Source organism: Micromys minutus, assembly GCF_963924665.1.
Source record: "Micromys minutus genome assembly, chromosome: 6".
In the NCBI taxonomy this organism is placed as follows: domain Eukaryota; kingdom Metazoa; phylum Chordata; class Mammalia; order Rodentia; family Muridae; genus Micromys; species Micromys minutus.
Window position 1 is genome coordinate 19760309 of NC_137975.1, and position 21238 is coordinate 19781546.

General features: G+C 41.4%; 1 protein-coding gene across 3 annotated transcripts in view; it reads left to right on the top strand.

Annotated features, from left to right (window-relative positions):
- Positions 1-17613, top strand: part of ACMSD (aminocarboxymuconate semialdehyde decarboxylase) — a gene marked incomplete at both ends in the record, with an annotated part of 34454 nt that extends 16841 nt beyond the window's left edge. For all 3 annotated transcript variants that reach the window (XM_080918195.1, XM_080918193.1, XM_080918194.1), the window contains 5 exons: positions 5007-5100; positions 6756-6851; positions 8681-8853; positions 17150-17248; positions 17551-17613. In XM_080918195.1, coding sequence (XP_080774321.1) covers positions 5007-5100; positions 6756-6851; positions 8681-8853; positions 17150-17248; positions 17551-17613 — 525 coding nt within the window. The remainder of the gene's footprint in view (positions 1-5006; positions 5101-6755; positions 6852-8680; positions 8854-17149; positions 17249-17550) is intronic.
- Positions 17614-21238: the final 3625 nt, after the last annotated feature.

Sequence of the window (21238 nt, forward strand, 5' to 3'; positions counted from 1 at the left end):
CAAAAGCCTAAATACCATAATCAGTGCTAGAGCTTTTCATAACCAAACACACACTCACACACACACACACACTCTCTCACACACACACAGACACACAAATACACATACACACACACACACTTTTTTGCTATGGAAAAATATTTTTCAAAAACATAAAGTAACTTTGGAGAAACTGTAGAAACACAAAAAGTATAAAAATGAAAATAAATGCACCAGTCATTCCAAAGACAGGAACCACTGTTAATGTGTTATTTCATTCAAAAAAAAAAAAAAAAAAAAAAAAAAAAAAAAAAAAAAGCTCTGCATACTTGTATTTTAGCAAAACTGGAATTCTGTGACACATGTGGTCTCATATCCTGAGAATTTACAAATTAAATGAACATTATGTATGTACAAGTGTGTGGCATGATTACATGTGTGTGGGCATCTTTCTCAATAGCTCTCCACCTTATTTACCGATGCCGAGTCTCTGACTGAATTTTGAGTTTGTCTATTGCAGCCAGTACAGCCAGCTTACCCCATGTATCTCCTGCCTCCACCTCCCTAGTACTGGGATTACAGGCAGGCCACCATGGCTGGCTTGCGTGTGGGCTCTGAGAATAGACACTCTAGTCCTCACACTTGTGTGATAAGCATTTACAACACCAGACCAGCTCCCCAGCCCAATGAAAAAATGGGAGATTGTTTAAAAACTTCAGAATATTCAGTGGACTGACAGGTTTTTATTCTTCAATCCTCAATTAAGAACCTTAGGAAGAAGCTAGGTACAGTGACATTGCACCTTTAATCCCAGCACTGGGGCTGTAACTCTGAGTTTGAGGCCAGCCTGGTCTACAAAGGGAATTCCATGTCAGCCAGGGCTACACAGAGACTGTGGCTTGAAAAACCAAAAACCCAAAACAAACAAAATGAAAGAACCTTAGAAACCAAAGGTGTGTTTTGGCAGTACATAATAAAAATTCATAATGAAACTGAGTATAAAGGCACAGCCTATGATCTCATCATTCAAGAGTCTGAAGCAGGAGGATAATGAGTTGGAGGCAGGTCTGAGCTACATAGCAAGATCCTGTCTCAAAATTCCCAAAATAAACAGACAGATAAGAAGGAAGGAGAGAAAGAAATATAGATTGACATATAAATGAGTGGATCAATAATGAGTGGATGATATACAGATATGTTGTAAATAGATGGTAGATAAATGATAGATAAGAAGATAGAAATTTTATATGTATAGATAAGAATACCCTGGGGAAAAATGTTAGAATTTGATAAGCTCAGGTGGTGAGCATATGATGATTTATTGTGTCTATAATTTCTATATTTAAGATATTTCACACTAAAATGTGTTTTCAAAATGGCACTATCCAGTTCTGAAGTACCCAGGTTCACATCCCACCATCCCCTCTACCACTCCCTCTCCTTCTCATCCTGTCACTGAACCAGCCAGCCTGGGTACCAGGATTTAAGATCCATGATTCTTCCCTCGGCTGCAGCTTTGGCAAATCTCACGTTCTAACGGTTCGAGATGTTCTCTATTGTTCCCATCATAATGCAAAACCCTTTAACACTGATTTGCAGACTTGCCAGGCACTCTGCTCCCTGTCCCTTATTCATTGAACATTCATGGAGCTCTAATTACATGCAAAAATATTTCCACGTCTGTGTCTGTGGCAACTGCCCACTATGTGGAGGACTGCCTGTGGGGCTGCCTCTTAAAGATTTAATATTCTTCTCAGCACTGAGCTCTCTGAACTCATCGGCTGCAGAGGCTCAGCTGATGTAGAGAATGTTTTCCGAAAATTCCAGTGAGCTTTGAACAAGGATTTATTTACTCGTGCATGCAAGTTGCTTCAGCACAGTGTGAGAGAGTCTTCAGCTACAAGTCATTTTTATTATTCACCAGAAGTGGATTTATACGTTCCTAGGGGCTGGGAAAGCAATCACAGCTGCAGGAGTGCACAGAGACATTTTCGTTGGAGTGAGGAGATCGACCTATCCATTACTCCAGTTAGATTATTTGGGAGCATGCCAGTCTCTAAGGGACTTAGGAGTACATCCTGACTCCAGCTGACCTGCAGTGTCCCTGAGCTGACAATCTATTTGTTTGGTTAGCAAGGCTGGCTTGCTTAGCTCTTCTCTAGTTTGCGTCAGTGACGTGCTCAAACAAATGGCAACAGTTTCTGACAGCCAAGTTAGTGCTGTCATATCAAGATAGTTCTGGCACTCCACAGCAGCCAAAAGCCGTGCCCCACCCCCACCCCTGGCCCCAGACCTCTCTTCTAAGTGAATAAGCCTAGTAACAGACACTCAGGTACAAAATGACTCCATTGCTGTATGAGGAAAACAGAATGTTAGCACCTGACAGTCAGACTCTACCTCATATCAGCTGCCAAGACCTGATGAAGTTACTTAGACTCCGTCTTCCCTACATAAAGGGCACGCATGAGCACACATCCCTGAACACATGGAACACACAGACTGCATGTCTCATAAATGATCAAACCAGTTAGTAGCTGTAAAATTTCTCTGTGTGTATGAAGACCAGGTGTTGACATTCAATGTCTTCCTCAGTTTCTCTCCACTTGATCTTTAAATTTTATTTTATGTGTCTGGGTGTTCTGCCTGTGTGTATGTAGACACACCACACGTGGACAGTGTCCTCAAAGGCCAGAAGAGGTCTTCAGATCTCCTGGGATTGGACTTACAGACCACTGTGAGCCATCCTGAGGGTGCTGGAAATTCACTGCTGGTCCTCTAGAAGAGCAGCCACAGTAGCTCTCGGCTCCTGAGCCATCTCAATAGTCCTTTCGCCTTGCTTTTGGAGACATGGTATCTCACTGAACCTGGAGTTTCTGAGTTCCACTAAACTGGGCGACAAATGGATCCAAAGACCCTCTTTCTAATCCCAGCACTACGGTTGCAAATACACGATAGCTTCCCCAGCTTTTACATGGGCTCTGGGGATCTGACCTCTGATCCTCACATTTGCACTACCGGAGCCGTGTTTGAGCCTATTAGTTATAACGTTCTTATAGCAGCATTGGTATTAGGCTCTCCCTCCTTGTTAGCTATGACCTCGAGAGTCTAAGTGGCTGTGTTCTCTATCATGCCCCACATATAGAAGGAAATTGTTCTTCGTGTTAATTTGAGTTCAATCAAGTCTTACCCTTCTGAGGGGTCAGATCCCACAAGGTACCCTGATCAGGCACCTTGATAAAGCCTACATCATTCCGAGAAGCCAGTATTTTCTTTCCAACTTGCATTCATGATCAGAGAGCAGTTTGCTTCTGTGCCTTCAAAAGCTTGTCTGTGCTCCTCACCCACTGAGCTGGAGATCTCCAGTTTACCCTTCGCCTGTCATGTCTAGAAACCCCAGCTATCCAAAACTGTGCCATTTAGAGAATTCGTACACACACAAGTCACCCTCCATCAGCTGGACGAGCACAAACATTTACATGTAAAGGTGGGACGAGTCACTTGTCTCCCGATATACTTAGAAAGAAAGCATCCTAATGAGAACTTGTTTGGGACCTTAGTAAGCACTGACATTAATTAATGACTATTGTGCTAGTTTCCCTTCTATTACTGTGATAAAACACCGTAACCAAAGCAACTTGGGGAAACCACTTGCACAGTGGGTTGGGCCCTCCCGAATCAATCCCTAATCAAGAAAAGACTCTCACAGTCTTACCTACAGGCAATCTGATGGGTAGTTTCTCACTTAAGGTTTTCTCTTCCCATATAATTCTAGCTGGTGTCAAGCTGATTTAAAAAAATAAAAAGAACTCACCAGTAAAACTATTGAGGGAACTTATGCAGACATTTTGCTGACTAAAGTTCACCCCATCCATATGGTCTTTCCATTCCTCACAAGTCTCTGAGGAAGGCTAACCAACAGTATTCATCTAAGCACTTGTCCAGCTCAGGCACTGAGAGATCTCACTTCAGTGATTTCCTTCCATTCCTGGGAGACTGGACTCACTGGGCTCCAGGGACAGTACCCACATACCCAGAAAGCCCATCAGTGTGTGTCCAAGGTCCTTATGACTTAGATCAGGCCAGCCCACCCCATTCTAGCTGAAAGGAACTGATCCCTGACTCGTTTTCCTGAATAGATTCATTCATTCATCCTTTCGTTCATTTGTTTTGGAGATGAAGTCTTTCTGTGTACTCCTGGCTGGCCTGAAACTCCCTATGTAGCTCAGCTGGCTTTGAACTTGCGTTGACAGGTGTGTACTTCATGCTTGGCTCTCAATTCCTCACTTTCTGTAGTTCTAGGTTTCTAAGAGGGGAGGAGGGAGCCCCTCTGCCCTGACTCCAAAGATACCAGATCCCATCACAGTCACCCAGAAAGGAGCCAGTGGGAAACTGTCCTTGCATTTGAAGTATGGGATTAGACTTTAAGCATTTTGCTCTTTGTCAAAGTGTTTGAGTCCAGGGCTGTAGAGCTTTTCAGGCAGTAAAGTACTTACCTTGGAAGTGCAAGACCTTGAATTCAGTCTCCAGAATTCATGTTCCAGAGTTCATGGTTTAAAAAAGGTAGGGGAGGGGGCTGGGCATGGTGGTATGCACTCATAAACCCAGAACTGGGGAAACAGAGACAGGCAGATTCCTGGTGCACAGTGGCCATCCAGCCTAGACAAATCCGTGAACTTTAGGCTAATGAGAGACCCTGTCTCAAAAACCAAAGTGAGCAGCTCTTGCACACAACATGCAAAGTTGTTCTATGGCCTCCAATGTGAGTGTGCCATGCACACAAACACATACACATAATGAGTGGTAGATATTTCCCATAATGTTTTTCACCAAACAATATGCTAAATTCATCAACCTGTGGTTAATCCTTTTTATTTTTTTCAAGCAGGAATAAATTGGCCAAGGAATCTTTCATATAGATCAAGAAGGAACTTCAAAAGTATTCCAGCTTATTCATGCAGATCAATGTAGAATCAGATGTAGAAAAGCAGTCTCCCATAAGTAACTCCTTTCTTATTGCTCTATTGAAGGCGGCTGAGAGGCTGAATTGTTCTCTGTTCGTGCATCCCTGGGATATGCAGATGGATGGACGAATGGCCAAATACTGGCTGCCTTGGCTCGTAGGTTTGTGCTGGACGAGGGTTGGGAACACAGCGCCACGTCTTGGGTTTTTCCGGTATCCATAGAATTCTGTTCTGCCGGGGGTGAATATGACTAGATTGAGAGTGATAACACTACCATTGATTGGGTATATGTCTTTCAGGCCTCTTCCAGTCAGCTAATCTGAACCTCTTCTAGGCAGCTTATCTTGTCGCAGAGTCTCTCAGTAGTCTTTATTGTTTATATGTGTTTAGGGGATGGGTCCAGCATATACGGTCAGTTTCGGAGATTTCTAGAGTTGCTGACTTCCTGAATTTGCCCAGATTGCCTATAGAATGAAATGTTTTCCCTTCCTCTAGAGTATCTTATGTCTGAATGAGCTTCCTTTCAAGATGAAACGTTTCACCCCCTCTTAATATCATGCATTTTAATACATGTCTCTGCAGGTTTCATCTAAAATATTCCACACAAAACATCCTATGTCTTAAGGAGCTTCCCTCCAAGATGGAGGTTTTTATCTCAGTGAATTTGCTACAAATAACAACAACAAACATACACACTCCTACTGGTGAGGTTACAACAACAACACACACACACACACATACACTGTTGTGCTTTATTTTAAAAAAAAAAGCAAGGATATGTTTTATGAACCAGCCACAAGACGGTATAGTACAGAATAGAGTTTACTCAGGTTGGGGGGGGGGGAGTTAAGAGGGTAGTGAGGGCAGAGAGAGAGTAGAGAAGCAGAAGCCGGCCATGAGCATATAGGTGGGGGGGGGGGGGGAGAGGAGGGGCAAAGGGGGAAAGCAAGAGCCGGAGAGCAAAGAACAGGAACACAAGAGGCCAAGAGAGAGAAAGAGGCAAGCAGCACCCTTTATAGTGCCAGGTAATTGGACCAGAGCATACCTGGCTGTTGCCAGGTAACTGTGGAGTGGAGTTTATAGAATCCCAACATAGAGGTACTGTCTTTTGAGGTTTGGGACCTAACACTTACTGCTAATGTCCATTCTCATAATGCATTTTATTTTAATTATATACCTACCCATCTTATGTAAGCATAAGATGATAAGAGGATTCTCCCTAATAGGTAACTAAAAGACACAGTTTTATATTTGTACCTCAACCAGTTCAGGCCAGATAGATCCTTCTATTCTTCCTAGCTGGATATGTTGAGAATACACTTGAATAGAAATAGTCTAAATTTGATTGTAACCAGGGTTGGGGAAGCTTACAACACCATTCAAAGATGACAGTAGATGTAATCTGATGTGTGTGTGTGTGGTGTGTGTGTGTGTGCACAGCATGTACAAGCAAAATCCCTGGGCTACCAAATGCATTATTCCAGGGCAGATGTGCATAACCCCAACCAAATAGGAGTAAGCTAAAATAAACTACCTTCAGTGTTTGCATGCCTCATCAGGGCTAAAGCCAGGCTCTTTTGTCAGTTCCGTCTCTTAGACTATTCTCCCTGAAACAGTACATAGGGGCCTTCAGATGAATTTTCTTGGCTAAGCAATGCCCTGTGTACATTTGAATCATTTCTAGAGCAGAGGGGCCCCATGTTTCACATCACAGAAAATTCCCCCACTCAGCTGCTGTTCTGAAGTCACTTGTGTCACTAAACCTCGTCTTGCTTACAACACCAAGTCCTGAGTCATGTAACTCTCCTCTTTTAGGAATGCCAGCAGAGACCACCATGGCCATTTGCTCCATGATCATGGGCGGGGTATTTGAGAAGTTTCCCAAACTCAAAGTGTGTTTTGCACATGGAGGTGAGACCCTATTTGTATCCATTCAGAACGGCCCAATGAACTGCCTCAGACAGTGACTTAGGGCTACATCTTCTCACCGTTAGAGGCTAGCAACCTAAGAGCACAGTACTGATGGGGTTGGTTTCTGGTGAGGGTTTCCTCCTAGCACATGAATGGCCACCTTCTCCCTGTGTTCTCATATGACTCTTCCCTGTGTGTGCATGAATGAGGAGAGGGCAGTACTTGAAGAAGAGAGATGATTCTGGTCTTTCCTTTTGTGTTCATGGCTAGTGTACTTATTTGTATATATGTTTGTATGTGGAGGCCAAGGACAATTTGGGGTATTGCTCCCTGGTGCCATCTACCTTTTTGGTTTTTTTGTTTTCTGTTTTTTTAAAAGACAGGGTCTTTCTGCTGGGTGATGACACATACCCTTGATCCTAGCTCACAGTTATTTTCTTCTTGTGGGTGAGGCTGCACCGAAACCACAGAAATGGACTGATCCATGGTGTGTGGAAAGAAAAATCTAATTGTAAATCTGAAGCTGCCATGTGGGTATCTCTAGGGTAGTTGGAAGAGAATAACCAGAAGCATTTTGGAGAGCTGCCATGGCTACCTCAAAAGGCAGGGGCAAGCAGATTTCTGAGTCTAAGGCCAGAGCAGGACATCCAGGGCTATACAAAGAAACCTTGTCTTGGGGCAGGGGTAGGGGAGGACAGGGGGCAGGAGGGGATCAGCTCTAAACCTAGAGCTTACCAATTTGGCTAGATTGGCCAGCAAGCCTGGGATCCTTCTGTCTTCACCTCCCCAGAGCTGGGATTACACATGTGTGCCTGACATTCTTTTGTGTACGTCTGACATTCAAAGTCAGGTCTGTTGTGAGAGAATGGCCGCTCATGTCCGGACAGACCACACCAGGCCAATACAGTTCCACACGGAAGATATTTATTGAGAACAATGGAGATAAAGGGGGAAAAGAAAGAGAGAAAGAAAAGGAAGTGGGGGAGCAGGAAGGGTCTGCCTTTTATTTAAACTGTGGCGTAACTGCTCCCAGGTAAAGGTGGGAGCTAAACCAAATGTATACTGGGAATGTATGGCCATCGCAATGGCGACAGATGTGCGGGTCCCTGTCACCTATGGATGATGTCACTGCTCAGTTCTGAGGCAAACAAGGCAAACAGTTCCCGATACCAACAAGGTCCTCATGGCTTCACTGAATGGTGGCTCACTTTACCAAGTGAACTATCTCCCCATCTATTTATCTGTTTATTTGCTTGGTTGGTTGGTTGGTTTTAATGCCACTGAGCAATAAATCTAGAACCTCACACATGTGCTCGACACCAAACTACATCCAAACCCTTTTTAATCTTAAAAAAAAACATACTACTAATCCCATCACTTGGGAAACAGAAGCAGGCAGATCTCTGTGAGTTGGAGGCCAGCCTGAATTACAAAGACATATCCAAGACAGGGCTATACAGAAAGACCCTGTCTCAAAACAAACATATGTATGTACATATGTGTATACACACACACGTATTGTTGTTGTTGTTATTTATGTGTCTCTGCATGATATGTGTGTAGGTGTCTTCTGAAACCTAAAGGAGGGTGTGAGATGTACTGGAGCTAGTTACAGGTAGTTGTGAGCTACCCTTCATGGCTGCTGGTAACAATACTCAGTCTTATGCTAGAGCAGCAGGTGCTCTTATCTGCTGAGCTACTTCTCCAGTTCCTTGAGTTTATTTTGAAACAAGGTCTCACTAAAGTTTCCCAGGCTTCCCTAAAACCCAACTGTAGCCCAAGCAGTCAGTCTCTGAACTTGCAATCCTCCTGCCTCTGATTCCTTGCAGGTGGTGCTTTCCCCTTCACCATAGGAAGAATTGCCCATGGATTCAACATGCGCCCAGATCTCTGTGCCCAGGACAATTCATCTGACCCCAGAAAATACCTTGGCTCCTTTTACACAGACTCCCTGGTTCATGATCCTCTGTCTCTCAAGCTATTGACAGATGTCATAGGAAAGGTAAGTTTGTGGAGAGCAGAAGGTGAGACCAGCAGCCTGCTTCTTGACAAGTTGTATACTTTTGAGGGAAAAGGAAAGTATGTGGTAGTAAAATGTATGAAATACATACTCTTGGCCCTTGGTATCTATCCATAAGAGCACTGAAACCTTCAGATGCCCAATTATTTTATATTAAGTGGAATAGCTTTTGTATATAACTTATACACACACATCCTAATGCTGTAGATAACTTACAGTACACAATACAAAGTAGATGGTGTCTACTTTGATATTTATCACACTGCTTAGAAGATAATTAAAGGGAGAAAACCTCTACAAGTTAAAAACAAAAGCAATTTTTCCAGAGTATTTTCTTCTTTATAATGAGTCACTATGACATATTCATACATGTGTATAATTTACTTTGGTCTTCACCCTCTCTAGCTGCTGTTCTGTTTTTTTGTTGTTGTTGTTGTTGTTTGTTTGTTTGTTTGCTCTCTGTTGCCATGATTAATACCATTACCAAAGGCAACTCTGAGAATAAAAGGTTTAATTGGCTTACAGGTTATATAGTCCATTATCAAGAGAAACCAGTATCTGCTCAAGACAGAGACCTAGAGATAGGAACTGAAGCAGAAACCAAGGAGGACCACTGCTTACTGGTTTGCATCCCCTGACCCAGCTTTATCAGTTAACTCTTACACAACACAAACTAACTTTCCCAGGGATGGCATCATCTGCAGTAGCTAGGCCCTCTTAAATCAACTAACGACCAAGAAAATGTCACACTGACATGCCCACAGGCCAATCTGAAGCAGGCAACTTCTCAGTTGATATTTCCCACGTATGTCTAAGTTTTTGTCAAGTTGACAAAAAAACTGAAAAGCATATCTAACTCCTACTCTTCTCCCTCATTTTGATGACTTTTGTTAGGGTTATTACTGGTGAGGGGTTGCCTACAGGATCATAGGTAAGAGCTTCCCTATGGTAGCAGGAGGATGGGTAAGAGATTGTTTCAAATATTTTAAATTCACAGTTGGTTAAATACAAGCATATAGGACTGGAGAAGATGACTAGGGAGCATAAAAGAACAATCATATTTCAGTCTATCTTATTACATGTAGGTATCTGTAGGTTTCCAAATTCTCCCAAGAAAAGAAGTAGAGTATCTGGACAAACTGAAAATGTGAGCAAGTATGTAAGCAGAAAAGAACAAAGGAGAGAAGCTAAAAGCAATTGTGGGTCCTGAACTTTTAGCAAGAGGGGAAGAAGTAGGGAACTTGACAAGGGGGCCACTCAAATTGGACAGAGTATACTCTAATTCTTGGAAATGAAAACATTATGAGAAAAACATCACTGACAAGCTCAAAGCCCATCCTCTGAGCAATACCACCAGCGATGGGGGATGCTATTCCCACTTTTAAATAGAACCCAAGGTGATGCACACTGGCAGAGGGAGAGGAACATGACAAGTTCACTGCAGCATCCAGTAGGTAGACCAGATAGCCGGATGTGGTCCTCTAAATATGCTTGTCTGAAGGAATTGCACTATTAGGAGTTATAGCTTTGATGGAGTAGGTGTGGCCTTGTCTAAAGTAATGTGTCACTGTGGGGATGGACTTTGAGTTCCTCCTCCTAGATGCCTGGAAGACAGTAGTCTGCTCCTGGCTTCCTTTGAATAAAGATGTAGAACTCTCAGCTCCTCATACCTGTCTGAATGCTCCATACTTCCCACCTTAATGATAATGGACTGAACATCTGAACCTGTAAGCCAGCCCCAGTTTTTTCCTTTATAGAAGTTGCCCTGGTCATGTTGTCTCTTCATAGCAATGGAAATCCTAACTAAGACACCCCACATGTAGGTACATCCATCCTGGAGTAGGGCTTCCAGGAAAGGTAATGGTTCTAGTATCGTCTTTTCAAACTGAGACAGCTTTAATGACTATAATTTGGACATGAAAACCTAAAGTTTTACATGCCCTTCCCAGGCTGGTAGACCTAGGACTTAGAAGATATATACATTATAACTCTTTTAAATAGTAATGCAGGCTGGAGAGATGGTTAAGAGCACTGACTGCTTTTCCAAAGGTCCTGAGTTCAATTCCCAGCAATCACATGGTAGCTCACAACTATCTGTAATGGGGTCAGATGCCCTCTTCTGGTGTGTCTGAAGACAGCTACAGTGGACTCACATTAAATAAATAAATAAATCTTTAAATAGTATTGCTCTCTCATTCTACTTTCAGGCAAATCAGAAAATTCTCTCTTAAAAACAATCCCCGAATTAGAATAACCTTTTGAACTTTTGTTTATTTTCTAAAAGTATTCCTCAACTTCATCAATAGTTGTGCTTTTAATTCTTGCTTATAATTTCTCATGGATTATTATTATTATTATCTGGCCTTAAATAGTTTTAAACAACCTATTTTTGTTAGATGAGTATATTTCCTTTTTTATTTAAAAATATTTTCATACAATATATTTTGATCACTTCCTCTTTGCCCAGCACCTTCCAGATTCTCCCTACCTCCCTAACCAACCAACTTTATATTCTCCCTCTCTCTCTCAAGAAAAAAAAAAACAAATATAAAGGTGAGAATTAACACAATAATGACAAAAGAGATTTTAAGATATGCACAATACATTTTCTTACTTCTTTGATTCTTCTAAAAATTTCTGCAAGAGTACTTAACCCTACAGGCCTTCATCCAAGTGTGTGTGTGTGTGTGTGTGTATAGGTGCTTAGAGATCAGAAGACCACCTCTGGTGTCAGTCCTCACCATCCAACTATTTTTATAGACAGTCTTATTACTGCTGCATATACCAGGCTAGCTAACCCACCATCTTCCCATAATTCTCCTGTCTCTACTTCCTAACTCTTGTTATAGATGTGCTGGGATATGAGCTTCCAATTTTGGCTTCACAAAGATTCTGGAAACCCAAACTCAATGAGCTGACATCACTAAAAAGGTTCTTTATCATCAAAAAAAGATTTTAGTATTTCCAGGGTTATTGTATCAGTTAAAATATGGCATGTTAATAGAAATATTTCTAACATGACTAAATACTAAATGGGTTTTCTGCCTGATTCACATCAAACTTGACATTTACATCTCTTTTATATCTCCAAATAACTTGGACAATTAGTATATTCAAATGCCTTGCAGTGTACAAAAGAGGAAAACCCTGTTTAGATTTCTGTGAGCCTCCTGAAAGGCTCTATCTCTTGCTTCAGGAAGAAATCAACGAGAGAGTATGTCCTAGTTTTAGCACTTGTTAGCTCAGTGGTTTCCTTTCCATCACTGTGGCAAAATACCCTGACAAGAGGTAGCATAGAGAAAGGGGTTCTTTCAGCTCACAATCCCAGGTTACAGCCCACCATTGTGAAGGCACCAAGGTAGGAGCATGACAAAGCTGGTAACATCAAAACCACAGTCAAGAGCAGACAGAAATGAACGCATGCATGCTCACTTGCTTGTTTACTTGTGTTCAGCACCTCTGCCTTAAACTTTCTGTCTCACACTCACTTCCAAGTGCCTTAGTTTAGAGGTCTATGCCACCATAGCTGGTTCTCACAGCTATGTGAGACTTTTTACATGGGGACTGTCTAAAATATAGTAGATGTGAAATGTCACATTATCATATTCAGACATATATCTCTGGATACTGGTCTAGAATCTTAGTAGATCCCCTGGAAACAGACTCTTTAAAGTTCAACTTTTAAGTATCCGGGAGCAGACGTGATGAGAACCCAACATATCACAATAGTTTATCCCAGGGAGCTCAGGTGATGGACCACAGAACCAATGTCTATGTGAAGCCTTGCTTAGGCTTCCTTAGCCTAGGATTTTTCCTATAATTCACAACACATAGGCAAACTGCAGCTATAAGGAAATAGGTGAATCAATTACTTTTCTTCTTCTTATAAAATGTCTGACAAAAGCAACTTAAGGAAGAAAAGAATTACTTTGGTTCACAGTGCAAGGGTTTAGTCTATCATAACAGCGAAGACTTTGATTGCTGCAAGAGCAGAAGGCAGCTGGTCATACTGTGTCCATGGTCAGGAAGCAGAAAAAGATGAATTCTGGTGCTCAGCTCGCTTCTTCCATTTTATTCATCTCATTGAACAGTGCTATCTACAGTCAAGGTGAGTCTTCTCACATCAATTAGCTGGATCTAGAAGATCTCAGAAAGGGAGTCTAGATGCTTTCAATTGAGCAGTATTAACCATCATGACCAGTGACAGAAGGAGCAATTTTTCAAAGAACTTTTCAATTCAGGTATTTAGTAAGCATCTATCAAGTAGAGACCTCTCTCCTATAGAACAACACAAATCTTGAGGAATCTGTTTCCCCTACTTTCCTACCTGCTGCTATCTCTTTTCCCTCAAAAAAAAAAGGACTCCAAATTAAAGAGACTTTTGTTTCTACTCTCAAGACTATTTTCCTGTACTTAACAATATTTCAGAATTACATCAGGATTATTTCTTTCATACAGTCAAACTTTTTATAAATGTTGATACACACACACACACACACACACACACATACACACACACATGGGATATGATTACGTGCACTTGAGTGCAGTGTGCACAGAGGCTAGAAGAAAGGAGTCAGATCTCCTGCAGCTGAAGCTACAGGCCATTGTGAACAGCCTGAGATTGGTGCTGGGAACTGAACTCAAGTTTTCTGAATAAGCAACATATGCTCATAACCACTTAGCCATCTCTCCGGCCATATTTTCATTTTTCCTTTAACTCACTCACACATTTACTTAGGCAGTTTTCGAGTTGTGTGTCAAAGTTATATTCCAACTATCTCAAAAGAAGATTTCTCAAAAGTCCAGTTCAAAGAATTATTCTGGCGGAGTCAGCTCAGAGGAAAAGAATGGCTAAATAATTATTAACTGGATTTATTTTAAAATGAAAGAATCTAAGGACAATGAATTTTTAAAAAGAAAAAAAATCTAAAGAAGTAAAGATGGTAACTCAGGTCTAGACCAATTTCAAGATCAATAAATTTATAAAATTACTAGTAAACTGGAGATGATCAAAAGTTACTGTGGAGGTTGAATAAGAATGGCCCTCATATGTCAATGCCTCATATATTTGAATGTTTAGTCACTAGAGTGGAACTATTTGAAAGGATTAGAAGAATTGGGAGGTGTGGCCTTGTTGGAGGAAGTATGCTACTGTTTGTGGATCAGGGCATATCTCTCAGCTATAGCACCAGTGCCTGGCCTGTCTGATTTCCACCATGATGACAAGGGATTAAGCCTCTGAAAATGTAACCAAGCTCCCAATTAAATAATTTCCTTTATAAGTGTTGGTCATGTTGTCTCTTCACAACAATAGAACAAAGACTAAGACAGTTACGAATAAAAGGTATGGAAATGGATAATAGATAATAAAAGTTTAAAAAACAGACAATTACAAGTAGATATATAACTTCTATAGAAAGAAGTTGAAAGCAAGTCTGTATAATAATTTAACATTTTCAAACCATGAGTTCGATGTTCTTAGGTAGCATTAAAAAAAAAAAAAAAGCACTGGAAAGATGAGCTGTTTCAGCAGGTAAAGCCTTGGCAATGCATGCCTGATGCCTGAGTTTAAATCCCCAGATGCTCATGTAGCATGAGCATCTTTAATTTCATTGCTCTTAGAAACTCAAGGGCCAGATACCCTTGTACATGCAGCAGGAAAAAAGAAAAAGGAAAAACCCTGACTGGAACAAGACAGAAGGCAAGGACAGACACCTAACATTGTCCTCTAAAAACACACAAATACCATTCTCTCTCTCTCTCTCTCTCTCTCTCTCTCTCTCTCTCTCTCTCTCTCTCTCTCTCAGAAAACCAAGGAAATAGCTTAATCAGGAGGGATAAACTACAGAAAACTAGAAGACTGATTTTCATTTCTGATTCATTTGCTCTCTCCACATTAAAACTGGACAGACTGCTGCTTAAAGCATATTTATATCTGAGGATGCCATCATGCTGGGCAGGGAAGGATTCCTAATGAGAAAATTAATGCCTGGATTTCATCTTCATGCTAATGTAGCTGAGTGTACATAAGCATGGGACTCTAAAATCATGTTGTAGTTTGGAAATGTAAACAGCTTTAGCGAGAAGAAGAGATGAACCCCCGGTGAATACCAAGCAGAGAGTTAGAACGAGATCAGCTGTTGGCACAGATGTGAGGAGACAAAACGTTAACATCTTTAGGGCTTTCACAGCAGGTGAATTTTCTTGGCTTCATATATAAATGAGTACAGGAGTCAAAAATAGATGGCCTTAGAAACTCTGGTGTGTGTGTGTGTTAGGCATCATGTGTTCTGTTTTATCACTCTCTTATCCTCTCTTACTTAACCTGGAGGCAGCTAGCAAGCCCCACCGTTCCTCCTGTCTGTCCCTCACAGCACTGGGATTTAGGCACATGCACAGACAAGTTCAGTTAAGGTCCTGGGAATCTGAACTCACTTCCTCATGATTGGGCAACAAGCAATTTTCTGAACTTTCTCCCTAACATACATACACACATATGCATATACATGAGACGAGGTCTCACTGTGTAGACCAGACTGACCTCAAATGATCCACCTGCCTCTGCCTCCTAATGCTAGGATTAAGAACATGTGCCACCCTTGCCCAGATCAGATTTTTACTATCAACTGAAGTGTTCACAGATCATGTGTGTTTGTGTGATCAATAAATATGTTATATATACATATATATGTATATATATGATATCATGTGATTTTTTATATATGTATGTAAATGATAAAATGTTTCTATCAGGTTAAACATTCTATTCAAGCAATTCTCTATGGTGAAGCATTACAAGTCATTTCTCTTGGCTTTTTGAAATATATTACACATTATTAGTATACATGGTCATCCCAAAGTGTAATATCATGCCAGATCTTTTGGGGTACTCTTAGTTGGTATGTTGGTTATTGCTTTTGGAGACAGGGTCTCCCTTTGTAGCCCAGTGTCTTAGTCAGGGTTTCTATTCCCACACAAATATCCTGACCAAAAAGCAAGTTGGAGAGGAAAGGGTTTACTCAGCTTACATCTCCACATTGCTGTTCATCACCAAAGGAAGTCAGGACTGGAACTCAAGCAGGTCAGGAAGCAGGAGCTGATGCAGAGGCCATGGAGGGATGTTACTTACTGGCTTGCTTCCCCTGGCTTGCTCAGCCTGCTTTCTTATAAAACCCAGGTCTACCAGCCCAGGGATGGCACCACCCACAATGGGCTGGGCCCTCCTCCTTGATCACTAGTTGAGAAAATGCCTTACAGCTGGACCTCATGGAGGAATTTCCTCAACTGAGGCTCCTTTCTCTCTGATAACTCCAGCTTGTGTCAAGTTGACACAAAACCAGCCAATACACCCAGGCTAGCTGGAATTTACTATACAACCCAGGCTGCCTTTGAACTCCTGGTCTGCTCACCTATTAAGGCAGGAATTACAAGCATGGACCACTCCAATGGGCGTACATCAAAACTTCCATTACTCAATGTCTCTGCCCCCCCACACACACACACAATCAGAGTTCTACAGAAAGGACACCACCACACTTCCTTTGGGAAAACTCAAGAGAAATTAACAAAGGGTTTATTTACAAAGCTAAGGGGAGTTACACTACCATTTAACCCAAAACATTTCTTTCCAACTCTATTTTCTCCCATGTCACTTGATATGTCACTTTAAGAAAGGTAGAATGTTTCGTTTCATCTGAATATATCCATGTTTTATCAAATAAATACCTAATTTTTATATTTCAGTACTTGTGTTACAGTTATTTAGAAAATGGGCTGAGGTGGAGACTAGCTCGTTCAGTTACAAGCACACTTGATTTCCTGAATTCATATTGAAAAGAGCCAGGGGTGATGGTACACTCCTGTAATCTAAGCACTAGGAAGGCAGAGATGGTCCTGGGGATGTCAGATGCGCATATTTGATGAGTCCTAACCCAGGGATAGTCCCTGTCTCAGAAAGCAAGGTGGACAGCACCCAGGAGTGACAGCAAAGGTTGTCTTCTGGCCTTCATGCTTGTACACAAGCACACTCAGAAGCAGGACTAGACCTAGATTTCCAATTTTTAGAAGATCCAATAGTGACATCTGCTGGACCAAAAAAATAGCAAAATGGAAACCAACCCTTCAGATCTTTAGAATTGTAGACAAGTTCTGTTTCTATTAAATTAGGAAAGAAAATTGTTGTTTTACTAGGCTAGTGTGTATGATTTAAGTTAAGAGTATGGAAGACTCTTTAATGTTTTCACATTTACAAACAAAATTGCATTTTCTCTCTTAGGATAAAGTCATTCTGGGAACTGACTACCCCTTTCCACTAGGTGAGCAGGAGCCTGGGAAGTTGATAGAATCTATGGCAGAATTTGACGAAGAAACAAAGGTACACGCCTTGAACTTCAGTCTTCTTCCTGAGCTGAACACACACTTCATTTTCCTAAAACTATGGCTCCACTTTCTGAAATAGCTAGACTATTAAAAACAAACACTTTAATATCTTAAAATAAGCTCAGTATAGCTAGATGTATAAGTCCTCTGCCCTCACGAGAGTGTATGCATATGTGCATACTCATATACATACACAAACAAAATAAATGTAAAAAAAAAATCAGTGACGCTATCTAATAGGTGCTTCCTCACGCCAACCATGCTTCTAAATACAACATCTCTCTTTCTCTCTTTCAGGATAAACTTAGAGCTGGCAATGCCTTGGCTTTTTTGGGTCTTGAGAGAAAACTATTTGAATGACAGAATTAGCCACAAAAAAACAAAAACAAAATCACCTTTCAAGAAGCTATATCACTTCTGTCTTTGAACATGAGCCATACATACATCTATTTTGAATTATGTTACCCCCGAAATGTAATATCCCCACCCCCAGGATGAAGCAAGAGGATCAGGAATTCAAGTTCCAGACCAGTCTGGGCTGCTTGCGACTGTCTAAAACAAGGGTAGGAGTAATATTATCAATATTTTGCCTTATTAATAACAAGATGTTTCATAAGGTCTTTATTGTAAAATGTAATATACTGAGAAGCAGCACATTACTAAATATGCAAATCAAAAGCATTTAATTTGAAAGAACCTTAGAACTGATATATGATAAATTATTTAAATAGAAAAAAAATCCAATATCAGCTTTATTCTAGAAGGCTTGGGGGGGGGTCTCTATTTTGATCAAAGATACAGGAATTGTACCCAAAATATAAGGTTTTTTTCCTGTTGTAACCTTACTGCTAGCTTCGTCATTCAATGGGAACGTTTTTATCTTTGTAAAGTGAACACAAGATATGCACAAGCTCAAAGGTTTTAAAAGCCAGTTAAGAAATTGAGGCAAATGCTTATGGAATAATTGCTGACTGATCTAACACAAAGCTCAAAAACACTTCAGTACAAATTCATTTTAGTCTCCCACAGTTGGGTAGAACTTAGAACTTGGCTTGAGTCTGGGAGGATGGATGAAAAAGTTAAAAAAGAAAAAAGTAACAAGATGGTGGTCAGGCACTGTGTTACATCCTCAGAAGGCAGAGGCAGGCAATGGGTCTCTGTTTGAGGCCAGCTTGGTTTGCATAGCAAGCTCTAGGCCAGCCAGCCAAGGATACATAGTGAAACCCTGCCTGAAAAATAAATAAGTAGGCCTGGAGAGATGGTTCAGTGGTTAAGAGCACTGACTGCTCCTCCAGAGGTCCGAGTTCAAGTTCCAGCAACCACATGGTGGCTCACAACCATCTGTAATGAGATCGAATGTCCTCTTCTGGTATCACTGAAGCAAGCAACAGTGTATGCACATAAATAAAATAAATAAATAAACAAATCTTTATTTAAAAAAGAAAGAAATAAGTAATAGAAATCGGACAGAAGAGAACTATGAGAACACAGGTTTGACATCATATTGGATGAAACTTGTTTTAAAGGGAATTTCATCTATAAGTTTATCTTTACTAGAGCAGGAGGCATAGAGTCAGCTCTGGGGAGGGAGTGGGTAACACCATGACACCCTTGTGCTAGGCCCTTGCCTGCTCTACCTGAGTAGCTATAAAGGAAGTTGGACCCAGGATGGATGGAGTGGCAGGCAGCGTCTCCTCCATGTGCCTATGACTGAATCAAACAGTCCTTCCGTTGCACACGCTTAACTTTGGACTCAGAATTCCCTTCCTTTCCAGTCTAGTGCCAAACCAGGCTCCCTATTAACATATAACGGAGAAAGAAGAGAGCTAATACCCATGATCCCATTCTGTTTTTCTCGCCATCCTTGTCTCAATGTTCATTTTCTTCCTGCTCCTCTTGTTGCTTTCTAGAATTTTCACCAACTATCACTCTTCTTACAAGTCCAATCTGTCTTGAAAGAAAAATAAAGTTGAACAAAGCAACACTCGGAAACATGTGTTTCTATTTTTCTCCTTCCCCAAACCGTTGGAAGAAATCTCTTCTCCCTCTCAAATATTTCCTATTGGAGCTCTATACATATAATGTTCTTATTACTTCCTTTTGCCTCACTATGATAAAAAAGAACACACATGACATTGAAGGGACATTTCAGTCCATTATGTTGGCAGAGCAGACCTGCTTCTGACACTTCAGAAAAGCAGCAGGGAGGGAGAGAATGCCTGAAGTCATGGGCTTTCTCCTTCTTCCTTTTTCCAGTCTGGGACCCAGCCCATGTGACAGTATCACCCACATACAAGGAAGGCCACCGTCTCTTAGTCATCTTTGGAAGAGTCTTCAGACACACTTACAATAACCATCACAAGTCCATTCCTTGTCAACATGACACACACATCTTCTTACGCCATAAGATTCAATCCCTCTCCCTCACCCAATGTTCCAAAGCTCTCCTGAGACTGGGGCAAACACTCAGTGGGGTGCTCTGCTAATATCAAATCATATACAAGATACAGTAAACATGCTATAAATGTCTTAATAGGAATGGGTTGTTAAGGGGCGATTTGTCTTTTCTAGGTTGGCAGGCTGAATCCTATCAGTTGGCTCTGAGCTTACTGTGTAGATGTTTTGTGGAATGAGAATTTGCTGATATAAATTTGATTGATAAATACAAGTTTCTAGAATTTTGATTTTGTTAGTGGGAACTGTGACAATAACCGTAGGGGGCTGCAGAGAGTAGCCAGTGGCAGAGAGCTAAGAGGGCTGCTAAGAGGGCTGCCTGGGACAGAGAATAGCAGGGGGTAGGGAGGCTGTTGCAGGGATCATGTGAACAGAAATATCTGCCTCAGGCCTGGCCAGCTGAGCAGGTTTGACCACACGTGCATCGACCTCAAAGTGCAGGAGCACAGAGAGGTGAATGCTGGGGAAACTTCATAGAAAGCCCTGGGTCAGTTCTCCATGAAAGGCAAACTTTTTCCAATTAGTTTGCATCTCTGTGTCCCGGTAACTGCTTATTCCATAGCCTTAAAGCATCTTTTCTCCTGTGCTGGTTCGAGGTACTTGACTTTTTTTTTTTTTGTAAAGTTTCAAGTATCCTAGCCTGACCTTGAACTCATAATGTTGCCAAGTGTGTCCTTGAGCTTGAGCTTCTAATTCCTCTGATAAACCTGAAATTTTCAAGACCGAATCCTGATTGTCCAATTAAAGCAAACTTTATTTGATACTAGCCAGGAAGATGGACAGTGGCCAGGTTCATACCTGGAATTTCCAGAGAATGGCACTGAATTACGTCAGTCAGATGCCTATGAAAGCCAAACCCACAAGGCTAAGTACTTTCTGCCTTTGTCCAACCAGGAGCAAGCATACATCCTGACGTACGTCCTGCCCATGTGTGATCAAGAACATCCTGTGCAGTTGGGGCAACCAACCATGTTTATTGAAGTGAAAACATGTGACTTATTACCTCACATGAACAGCCCCCAGCATTCTAGGAAGTTATGTCCTTGGGTCCTTGGGCAAGTACGGCTTACAGATTAACTTTAGCCCTTACATCTCCTGTCCACTCCACACCCCAGCAGTGCTGGGATTATAGGCTGTAGCATCATGTCCAATTTGTTTTTATGCAGTGCTGAAGATAGATTCAGGCCTTCAATGCTTCCTCAATGCACTGTTTCCCAGAAGAACACTCACTCCCCACCCCACCCCCGGGTTCTTTTTAAGAGCCTAATCTCTCTAAACACTGTACTTTTAAACTTCAAACATGCTCCTTTTCTAACCAAATTACTTTTCAAATCCTTCGGCTCTTTTGCTCCAAATTCTCACTATAAAACTAGTTTAAGCCAGCCAGCAGTGCCTATTCCACGGCTGTAAAAATGGGCTGCCTTCTGTAAAAATGGGCTGCCTTCAATCTCCTGCTCCAGATCACCTAGTCTTACTGATTGCCCATCTCCAGCAGGGCACGGACAGAATGTAGACAACAGAATACAAATGG